General features: G+C 46.1%; 1 protein-coding gene across 1 annotated transcript in view; it reads left to right on the forward strand.

Annotated features, from left to right (window-relative positions):
- Positions 1–70: 70 nt before the first annotated feature.
- The window catches only part of RSPH9 (radial spoke head 9 homolog (Chlamydomonas)), an 18,680-nt gene continuing 6,913 nt past the window's right edge, over positions 71–11,837 (forward strand). The window contains exons 1-3 of the mRNA XM_010152849.1: positions 71–310; positions 876–1,005; positions 1,571–1,717. Of these exons, the coding sequence (XP_010151151.1) occupies positions 71–310; positions 876–1,005; positions 1,571–1,717 (517 nt within the window). The remainder of the gene's footprint in view (positions 311–875; positions 1,006–1,570; positions 1,718–11,837) is intronic.

The following is an 11,837-nucleotide window of genomic DNA, read 5'->3' on the forward strand; positions in this document are numbered from 1 at the left end:
GATGGGGGGGGAAAGAAGGGGTTGGGGAACCGGGGAGGAGCTGCCCAGCGCCCCTGGAGGGGGCCTCGCTATGCCCTCGGGGCCTGGCAAGGCTGCGTCCAGCGTTGTTCAACGGGCTCGGGCCTGTGTCGTGCTTGTCGCTGGCAGCTTGAACTGCGTGGAGTGGAGCCTCCTGCCACCAGCGACCGAGGAGATGGTTGTGCAGGCTAAGCAGCTGAAGGGCCGTTTCGAGGGGGATCCTTCTTTTGAGTACGAGTACACTGAGATAAGTGCAGAAGATGCTGAAAGACTGTTTGAAGATGGTAAGGAGGTAAATACAGCAAAACACGAGCTCTCTTTGCTGCAGTTGTACCCCTCACACCGGGCAGGTAGTGGCTCCTCCCTGTGTGTAATAAGCAGCCGGAGCCTGTGCTCAGGCAGAATACACGCGATTTCCCCTTTGCTGTCACGGTGTAGCAATGGCTTCCTCACTGAACTCTTAACTTCACTTACTCCTGGGGTTGGGCACAGCTCAGCAATGTTCTGTCTCCCTTCTGTTGTATTATGCCCATTCGGTACGGATCCTCACTGCTGTGTCGGAAGCTTTACACAGGGACTGCAGGTACCATTCTTTATAATTGGATAGGCAAATTGTAAGTAGCTTAATTGAGAGGGAGGAGAGGCCGGGCGGAGGGACAGTTAGCTCTCTGGTGAGTCTAGACTGTCTGCTTCTATCCGCATTCTTACGAGAAGAATGTTTGATTTGTGGTCTTCTTAGTGCCACAGGGCTCCAAGCTGGTGAGTCAGTTGTGGTTTCTATTGTCACTCCGAGTGTATTTTCAGAAATGACAACAAGGAAAGCCCTGCCTTTAAAATTTGCCTATTTTGCTTTAAAGCCTGTGATCAAGGAGGAGGCCCGTCTTGTAGCTACGATAGAACAGATAGACAGAGAAGTTGGTATCGTCCCCCGGAGGGCATTTGTGAAGACTCCTCGTGGGTCTGTGCATGAAAACAGAAACTTTGAAGGTAAATTCTCGTTGTCGTTATCAGGATCAACAGTCCTTTGATCATAAAGGCTGTAAATTAAGTCGACTTTTCTTCTCTAGCTGATTTTTTGATTTCAGGTTTATTTTTTTCCTGGGGTAAGATGAACAAGGAGGAGAGAATGCAATGGCACTAATGTTCAGGTGCATGATTCAACTCTGGATGGTGGGAGGAAAGTCAGTAATGGCTCTGAGTCATTAAACCCGTAGTTTCATTTGTCTGTGTATAGTTGATGTCAGTGTTTAACAATTACAGCTGCAGTGAATCCTCTATCTCGAGACAGGATGTAACCAAATGGGCACAGAGAGCTGGCTTGGACTCGGCCCGTTGCTTACCTGGGACTGCAGTTAGCATGGTCTGCAGTGCACAGCATCAAGGAGTACTGCCACTCATTTCTGGCAAGTCTTTGGTCTCCTGTGGAATCCACTGGAGAAAGATTGTGATTCTGTCCTGTGCTGTGGGCGTTGGAGAAACAATATGACATTTGATGGTAGAACGTGTGTTGGCCCAGCTCACTGTGTTAATGGTCACCAATGGCTCTTTGCAGGTCTTTCTCTGACGGAAGCAAAAAAGTTAAGTTCCTATTTTCATTTTACTGAGCCTGTTAACCTGAAGAATAAAAGCCTGCTGGAAAAGGCTGACCTGGACCCATCCACTGACTTTCTGGACTCTCTGGAGCACGATATCCCACAAGGTAAAGGTAGCAGAAACAAGAGATGCGAGGAAAGGGAAGGCAGTCCAAGTAGCCTGGGAAATGCTGAGGTGACAAGGTGTGGGTTAATGTGGAGTTAGTACGCTTGGGAGAAGCTCCTGCAAAGCTGCAAAGGAACTTTATCCTTTAATGTTGTAACTGTTGTACTTAATTCTCTTTTAAAGTAATTATAAATGCTTACAGTGGTAAGATATAAGTGTACTGGGGCTGTCACATCCCGACAACAGGTCTGACCACATCAGCAGTTACCCCCTCTGCCCGAGTGCCATATTCCGTCCTGACTTCTGTCTAGCCTGTGACAGCTGGTGTCCCTCCAGGGAGAGATAACTCCACCAGTGATAGAGGGAATTTGTGTGGTTTGAAGTATTTCACACCTCTTGTCCCACCCACTATTGCTGCTCTTTATCTAAATGAGCTCTCATTAACACTAAGCTGATATCTCTGAGGCTGAGTTCAAACTTTCCTTTGATAAACTGCCTTAGAAATGCTGTAGTGTGGAATAACCTGTACTCTAGTGGGATTACACACTGTGGAAGGAGAAAGGAAGATGTGCATACTGGAATGTATCTTCAGTTCACATCTCTACGGTTCTGCTGGACAACTCTCAAATAAATTTAAAGCTTCTTCCAGGGATTCCTCTGGCAGGATATTTAGATAAAGAGATGGGAATGAGTTCTTATTTGTTTCTAACTGCTTTTTGCTGATTTGCTGCATTTTTTGAACCGAGACAAGCGTTCCCACATCCTGCTGTCTAGAAGGGTTCTTGGGACACAATCAGAATTTAAGTTTGCTATTTTATTCCTATCCTGAATTAGCAGCATAGGACAGTAGGTGTCCTGTGCCAGATGGAATTAGCTGGAAGGACAGCAAATTGCCAGTGCTGTGAATAGCTTTTCAGACTTTGTTATACATATACATATATATACACCAATATTTCCTTTGGCAAAAAAGAATGCAAAATGAACCTAGTGAGCTTCTGCCTGAATTCTGAACATTTTTGACTGTTCAGAGCATAAACAGCACTAAAATCCAAATTGTTGTTCAACTTACTGGGAGTGCCCTTGCTGCAGACATTTTCCAGAGGTGTAGTCTGGAGAGACTGCGAGTTTTTCCATGCACTGGCTCACTGAGTTGGCCCTTTTGACTCAAGGGGGAGTTATATCCTAGAGACCTCCAAAGAAAATTTGAGCTGCAGTTTCGTATGGTAGTTCAGGCATCACTACTATTTGCACCTCCCTTTTTTTTCCTAGGGTTTGTGGTAGGGAAGCCTTCTAATTTTGCAAGGCCTAAAACCAGAGATCCACTGCCAGCAGGACATAAATCTGCCATGCTTGCTAAGTTTCCACTAGAAAAAGGTACCAAGGGCAAAGAGCCTGAAATCTGGTTTGCATCACAGAGTTGGTTTCAGCCACCTTCAGCTGTGACAGAGAATGGCACCTCTCAAAGATTACGGACACCGTTCTGCAGTGTTTACTATCTAGTTCAAGAGACTGGGCAACTGGCAGGCCATGCTGTACATTAGACAAAAAGATGGCAGTTTTCTGGAAGGCTTTAAATCAAATGTGATCAAATTTGACTTGGGGCTGTATTTTACCCAGTGGCAGACAAAGTGGGCTCAGCTGTGCCACTGTCACGTTTGTCTTCCTGTGGCAACCCGAGGTCTGCGCAAGCGTGAACCTTTGCCCCCTTCCCGGGAAGTTGTGCTGTTAGCGCAGCTCTCCGTCTCCTCAAAAAAATGTTACCTCTGAAAGGCTACCTGAGCTGGAGTGCAGCTGAGTGCCTCTTAATGGAAGAGGAGAAAATTCATCACGGTGCCTGTGCAGCTCTGGCTGTATTGTCCTGCTCTTTTTTGGGCTGAACCTGGGGGATTGATGGAATGAGCTTGTCAGGCAAAGGAAGAAAGACAGGAACTGATTACAGGATCAGCAAGGCATGTAGCCCCTCTAATTGCATTCTATCACATGCAGATAGGAGCTCTGACATTAAAGAAAGATCTACCCACCCCCCTTTAACAAGCATTTCGTTTGCATGAAGTACTGGTTGCTTGTGAAAATGTGGGGAAAAAGGAACAGAGGGCAGACACAGTCTTTCTGCTGATTTTTATCAGCACGGCTCTGCCAAAGTCACTCACTGCTAGTTGCAAGGCACTCAAACTCTGGTTCTTGGATTATCTTCCTTCAGCTCTGCCACTGCATGTTGGTCCCGACCCCGAGGAGACAGTGCTTTTTCTACTTCCTGACATGTTCATAGCTCTGGCATTTTGACCTGGAGCTTTTCTTGCCTTTCGTGTCCAGATTCTCTCTTGAACAGTTATGATCAGAGCAGAAGTAGGAATTCCCAAATATATTGTGTCTAGAATTGTGACTGAAGCCAGAGTTGTCTCTGCCCTCTACAGACACACAAAAAGTGGACCGAGGGTGAGCAACATCTGAGTGATGGTCCCAGCCTGCATTGACTAGAGAATTCCCCATGCGTCTTTAAAGACCTAAAGAGCAGGACTGAGAGATTAAGGGCTGATTTTAATCTGTCTAAAAGTAACAATTCTGTTGGAATAGTTTTCTTTATTAATTGGAGACAGAGCATCTGTGACGGCTGTCAAGGAGGTAACTGTCATAAAATGTATGGTGTGTCATTGTAGGAGAGCAGAGGTGTCTCACAGAATGGAAAGTTGGAGGCAGAGGGAAGATTTTATATGACAGCTGAGAGGTGGGAAGAAAGGAAGTTAAAACTGGGTTGAATAAAGGAACCAACGGTAGAAGCAGAGAGTTTAGTGCAAGATTGGAAAACCTGGAGTTTTGTAACAAAACTGTCTGCCACCCTTATCTTTACCCGTGATATCTGTGGTGATTGCAGGTCCCAGATTCTGTCTGTGTATCTATCAGGTTATCTGTGCATTTTAAGAGTTCAGAATATGTTGCTGCCCCTCCCCTAACCATACTGTGAGAGTCTGTCTACTTTTTTTATGGTATCTCAGCTCCCAGAATCAAGTGACTGTGCAACTTAGCTTTCATTTAAAAAAAACCAACCCAAAACCAAACATGACTGTAGAGAAAAGTGGGAGAATGTGAATGCTGTCTCATGAGCAAATTAATTCTGTTTATCCCCTTTAAAATCTCTTGGAGCCAAACTCCCAAATCTGAGTGGCCTGCCTCATGATTTTTGAACACAGAGGGGTTGCGATACTGATCTTCTGTCACCACAGTATCAGATCATGTAATGCTTCATTCTGATCCAAATGGCCAGCTGGCCACAACGTTGCGTGCTGGGATCTGTAGGTTTTGCTGGCCATATGTCTGCATTAAAGATAAGCTTGTTTGCTCTAGTCCAAGCAGACAATCTGCTCAACTTTATGCACAATTAGATGTAGCCTTTCAGCTGCTGGCAGACTGCCAGCGTGGTCCTTTCTGCTGCACGGAGTGAGGTACCCTGGGCGATAGCATTTCAGGATCTAGTGTTGGGGCGGTTTTACGTGTTCGTGTAGAGAATGGAATGGCAAAGCAAATAGCAGTAATTCCTAGCATGCCTACAGCATTTTCACCTGATGACCTAATGTTGTGTTGATATGTCACTTGTCAGGCATTGGCATGATGGGGGAAGGGTGATTTTGCTGTGACTGTGGTCAGGCAACGCTACATCCTGCAAGGATAAAGGAAGGGGATGGGAGAAAGCCTAAGGTACTAGTATAGAATGGAAAGCTTGGGAGGAAGCAAAATAGGGGATGGAGAATTCAGTTCTTTGGTGCTTTCAGAAAAGCAGTAACTTGGCTCTGAAGGTTTGTTGCAGTTTACTGACTCAAATTGCTTTGATATGGAGATAAAGGGACACCAACAGGACACTGTTAAAAAATGGTGCAGCAGGAGAGGTATGTCATAGGCGATGGGGAAAACATGTGAGGGGAAATAGGATTTCTGTGAGTTTATTCAAATGTCATGACTCCCCGTCAAGAAATAGCTGCTTCTGGCTAGAAGCCTACCACAGTTCACCAGTGGAGTAGAAGTAGGAATTAGAACTAAAAAAACCCCAACAATGTAAGAAGAAATGCAGGAAGTTGTGAACAATTAGTGATTAATATAAATTGGAGTTGATAATGAGTAGAAAATGACAAAGGGAGCCAGGACAACCTGGAGCCATGACAACTGTATCAGTACTGTGTGCCAGTACTGATATTTTTCAACGGACTTATAAATGATCTAGAGGTAAAGGATTGGTGGAGAGACAAATAATGAGAACAGCAAGATGGCTACAGAGGACTGGTAAACTGGGCTTACTTAAATAGAGTACATTTTGATGTAACTATCTTCAAAATCACATATCTAAGCGCAGGGACTGGAAGCCAGACTTGTATTCTGGAAGCTTTGGCTCTGAAAGGAAATCCAGGCACAACCCACCAAACCTCAGCTTCCAGTCTGATCCCGAGACTTAGCAGGCTAATATGATCTGTAGATGTATAAACAAGGGCGTAGCAAACAGGAACAGGGACGTGACTTTACTTTTGCATATACTGTTCGTGGAATCAGGACTGGATTACTGCACATTGCAAAACTGGAGAGTTGCAGAAAAGAGCCACAAAATGATTCAAGGGCTGGTGAGAGACATAAACAGTTCAATCTGTTTATCTTATGGAAAAGAACATGAGAAGGACTGTATTGCACTGTGTAAATACTCCATGGAGTTTAAGTATTGGGTACTGAAGATCTAATTAGTATAGCGGAGGAAGGCGTAACAGGAACCAGCAGTGGAAAATCATAGCCAGAAAAACGAAAATGAAAAACGAGGTACAAATTTTAACAGTGAAATGATTACCAGCTAGCAAGCGCAATGGATGAGTCTGTGTCTCTTAGTGTCATGCTGGATGTCTTCCTGGGAATCGTGCTTTAGCTGAAGGCAATACAGGTTGCTAATTCAGTTTAATGGGCAGTGGTATGCAGGAGTCCAGAAGATTTCCTGGTATGCCTGGCTGTAAACTTGGCGCTGGCTGTGGAGGGTGATGTTTAGCTTGGGCTGCTTCATTGTCAGTGGCACTAACACAAAGGCGACAATGTGCTCCTGAGAGAGTGACTCTAAGCGCAGGACGCTGAGTACACAGCTGGCTTTGCTTCCTGAACTATGATGCATGGGGGCTTGAAAGAGGACGGAGGAGATTCCTGACTTACTGCTGTCAGTTGTGGAGGGTAAACTGGGAAGCCAAGATGTAATTGGTGACTCTAATTCTGGGAGAGATTTTATAGCATCATTCTACATGGGTACACAGTGGCAGGGTGGATCATAGCGTGTCTTGTCTGCTTGCTGTTTCAAGATTCAGCTAGAGGAGGAGGAGAAGTGCCTAGACAGAAGATCATTTCAGCTCCTTTACCATTCCGACTGTGGAGGAAGTGACAGCCACTCTGTAGCTCTGTTTCTTCACCTGGAAGTGCAGTGTTCTTGGAGCATTCCTTATACCACATTACAGACAAAGGGGTTTGTGGCCATTTCCTTGGCTGAATACTTTGGGCCTTTCTGTAAGCTTGCTGAACACGAGCCTGGGTTAGAACACTAACCTCCTGTCCTGAGCTTCATTAGCACGCTCTTTAAGCACAGGCTTTTGCTAAACCAATAATGGGCCCTTGAAGATGGAGAGGTTGCCTTTCTAAGTGGGAGATAGTTTCCTCTGGACACTCCAAAGGGCCATTTTGGTAGCCCCATCTTGGCTGCCCCAAAACCCCTGGTGCTGGAAGCAAGAAGGCCAGGAGACACAAACCTGCTTTATCTCCATGCATTAACAGAGGTAATTAACTGCCTTTCGACCCTCCCTCCAGGCGATTAATCCCCTATCAGCCTCTGTCTCCAGCCATTTGAAGAGTCTGTGTCTACAGAGGTATTTACAACCCCAGCTAGCCAGCAGAGAGCGAGTCGGCCTGTTATCAGGGCTCTAAGACAAATGGCTGCCTATCTCCCCAGTGGCCTTGCAAAATCCAGCGAAGTGCTATGCTGTGCTGGCCACCTACTTTCACCCAGCCTCCCTTCTCCGCTAACATTTCACAGATGTGACCTGAGCCCTCCTCTTTCATTGCTTAACAATAAGCAGCACCTCCCCAGCTCTGTGAAAGCTGAGAGCAAGAGCACTTTACTTCTTAGCCTGCCAAGAGCCACACGGGGACAAGGCTTTTCAAGCTGTCTTGCTGAAATCCAAACTAAAAGACCCATAATGAATGAGTGGGCAGTGCTTCGTGTTAGCTAGGATAAAAAGAAGTAGCCAAAATGTAAACTGAAATACCTAGTGTGGCTCACAGCTATCCTCGTTCTGGTCTAGGAGAGGTGATCCTTGGGCTCGTTGAATGTGTGAAACTGAGCTACAGTATCTCATGGAGTTACCCCACATTTATCCAACTGGTTTTGACACACAAGCTTTGTAACACAGCGGCACAGGAATAAAACTGATCTGAGGGCATCAGAAGTCAGCTTTCAGAATGGGAATCGAACCAAATAGCTGGCTCAGTGGGTTATTAGTTAAAGCATTGGTACCTGAATTTCTCTGTTAAAAACGAAGTCAGGCATCCCTAGAAATAATTCTGGGATGGCCATAGCTGCTACCTTCCAGCAGGGCGCACTATGGTGCCAGCATTGTCGGTGCTGAGCACAGAAAAGTAAAATGAGAAAAGCACCAAGAGCATTGTCAAACTGAGGAGAAGGTATGGCCTGAGTTTCTAGACTGTGTGTGGCATACTGACCTCCTGAACTGCAGGTATGGAGAGAAGACTGTGTCCCTTCCAAGCTTAGGCAATTTCTGGAACGGTCAATAGCTTTGTTAGCGTGCTAAGTGATCACAGGCATGCAATGGACATAGGCAGATCACAGAATCGTTTAGGCTGGAAAAGACCTGTAAGAGTCCAACTGTTAGCCCAGCACTGCCAAACACACCATGTCCCTAAGCACCATGTTTACAGGTCTCTTAAATACCTCCAGGGATGGTCACTCCACCACTTCCCTGGGCAGCCCTTTGCAATGCCTGACAGCCCTTTTGGTGAAGAATTTTTCCCAATGTCTCATCTAAGCCTCCCCTTGAGGCTGTTTCCTCTTGTCCAGTTGCTTGTTACTTGAGAGACCAACCCCCACCTCTCTGCAACCTTTCAGGTAGCTGTAGAGAGCAATAAGGTCTCCCCTGAGCCTCCTCTTCTCCAGGCTAAACACCCCCAGCTCCCTCAGCCGCTCCTCACAGGACTTGTGCTCCAGACCTTTCTCCAGCCCTGTTGCCCTTCTCTGGACACGCTCCAGCATCTGTGTGTCTTTCTTCTAGTGAGGGGCTCAAAACTGAACACAGGATTCGAGGTGCAGCCTTAGCAGTGCTGAGTACTGGGGGATGATCACTTCCTTAGTTCTGCTGGCCACACTGTTTCTACATAAGCATCCTTCAAAAGTAGAGACATTCTTCATTTTTGTGAGGGACTGGGGAGCCTTTAGAGCCTGTTAATGCTGTTCCTGCAGTTACCCAAGAGAGTTGCCTGGGAGCAATACAAGATGTCCCTCCTACAGCTGAGGTGCTGCCTGCTCAGGAGTTCAAGATTGGACTGGAATCTCTCACGTGGCAGCACAGCAGGAGGACTCCAAGCAAGCTAGTGTTCTAGCTTTTGTCTGGCTGTACATGGTCTGCCTTGATTTCTGGAAAGGAGTCTGTTTTCCTTAGGCTTTGTGTCTATGGGTAATGAAGCTGTGCACTCACTGCTTTAGGGTCCTAGGTCTGTATCACCTCAGGGGTCTTGTTTAGTCAGAGGCTTTGGATGAATTTATACTGGAGCAGAGTTGCCTGTCAACTGAGAGTTGTGGTGGAGTCCTTCTCCCTCCTGATTGCTGCAGTGAAAGAATGAGGACAGAAGCAGAGTCTTCATAGCAACTTTCCAGGGATTACATTTAAAGTTTTTTCCTCCTCAGTAGAAGAAATCATTGCCCATCATATTTCCACTGGAGCTCCTGGTTCACTGGACACGAAAAGGAGATGAACTTTTTGCTGAACTAATGGGAAATGCTGGTAAAGCCTCTTGGAACCAGCAGTTGTAGTTTTATCACTACATCAGTCAGCTTTGGCCTAACCCTTTCTATAGGGAATGATGAAAAATTACTTGTAGGGGAAAGCCTAGGGCAGTCTGTGTGTCACCAAAGTCAGAACGAGGTCAGCTTTTGCTAGGAGTGATCTACTTCTGAAAGGGTTCCACGTAAGGAGCTGCAGTTCCTGCCTTTGCAGCAGTTGGCATTGGTGTCAGCGTTCCTTTGCTGTCTGCTGCCCCTCTGGCTGTAGGTGGTTTGCAGGGAAGGAGTCAACAAGCGTTGACTGTACATATCATATGGATTGAAATTCTGCATGCTAAAGGGGCATATGGCTGTGTGTAGAGGGAAAAGGACAAGGGACAGTTGATCTATGGATATATTTGTACAGCAGTGGTGCTGAGCAGAGACAGCTAGGCTATCCCAGGCACCAGAAGACGCTTAGCCACCTTTAGTGTTCAGAATCAGCTTCAACACCAACACAACTGAACCGTGCTGGGTGGATATGCTCAGCGCCACAGTCTCTTCAGAAACTGGTAAACTCTTCAGGTAATTTGGGCCAGAATCTGGATCTAGTTTAGCGTGAAAACATCGACAGTTTATAATCCATGCCATCTGTTCCTCGTCCTGAGCCCTTTCAACTAGTCGTGCTAATTTGCTGATGAGGTAAGAAGTACAACTGGGGGACTGGCAGGGCTTGTAGCCTTGCCTGCCCTGCCGGAGAGCAAACTGGGTGTGCTCTAAGCATTCGGTGGGTTTTGAATCCCAGCATCGCCTGCTTTGTGTTCTCTCAGAATTCAGAGATCAATGTGAGGTTCTTTGCCCCTAATCCAGCCCCTGTTCATCATTATCACCTCCTCAAAGTGGCCAGGGCTTTGTTATCAGGAGAGGCAAAATCTTACAAGGTGGCCATAATCTCCTGTGAGAGTCAGACAGATATTCTCCCGTGGGTAAGAAAGTGACAGTGACCGAAAGCTCTAGGGGGAAGCAGGCTAGAACAAAGCTGTCCATTGCATCCTTTCATCAAACTGTTAATCTTTCTTTCAAAGACATCACATTTGTTTGGTGACAAAAGCCCCAAAGAAGCTGAATTGAGCCTGAAATCCTGTAGCAAGATTTAGAGGAAGTGTCTTTCATTCAGAGCAGGGAGGGGCGAGAGACTCCTTCTTTTTCTTCCTCCCAACCAATGGCCTCACAGAAGCCCACGAAGGTGACGGATTAATGCAGGGGCTCCCCAGGTAGATGCTACGTGACTCCTGGCACGCTCCAAAAACGTTTCCACAGCGACCAGCTGAACAAGAAATATGGAGTGTGATGAGATCCGGCATATACTTGTGCTTCGGAAGGAGGGAGCTTTGTCACTCAGAGATTTCTACATTTACTACAGAAGGCCCAAGATGCAGTGGTCTGTATTGCAGTTGTCAGAATTCAACTAGCAGGCATTTTAATCAGTTTTTCCTACTCCTTTTTAAGTTTTCACTGCATATTGTCTTGCTGTTGCCTCTAGTGCACAGCCCCATTCCAAATCTCTGTTCTGGATGCTTTCTGTGCAAAGTCTGCATCTTCTTAAAAAAAAAAAAAAAAATCCAACAAACCAAACAGAAAGTAAAAAGGATCCTAGTTCTAATTATCAGGTGGATTTCGGACTAAGGGGCAAACTAACTGGGTTTATAAGGGAGGCTGTAATTTGATGTGTATTACTTCTGTGACAGCTTTTCCTTCCTATCAGCTGCTCATTTATGTCTGTGTATTGTCCCTTCTTTTGCATTGGCATCGCTGGCTGTGCAGCTTGATTCCAGCTGGAAAAATAACTTTATTTTTGGCTAGACTATTTTGCAGTCAGATTGTTTCCCTGACCTGGTTCACTGAGTGGTAAATAAGCACTTTTGTGGTCTCTATGATGGAAGAGTGAGGAGGGGGGGGAATAAGGGCTTGAGGGCGGAGGTTGCTTCGGCTGGATTAAGCAGCACTGTTGTCAGATGTTTAGGTATGGCCTGAAATTCACCCAGTACTCGTAGGCACCTGAAATCTGTGCATCTGGGACAACATGTAATCCCTGAGTCTTCCTTGTCAGCTGGAAGCAGGT

The sequence above is a fragment of the Eurypyga helias genome, unplaced genomic scaffold (assembly GCF_000690775.1).
Source record: "Eurypyga helias isolate BGI_N326 unplaced genomic scaffold, ASM69077v1 scaffold34365, whole genome shotgun sequence".
Classification (NCBI taxonomy): Eukaryota; Metazoa; Chordata; class Aves; order Eurypygiformes; family Eurypygidae; genus Eurypyga; species Eurypyga helias.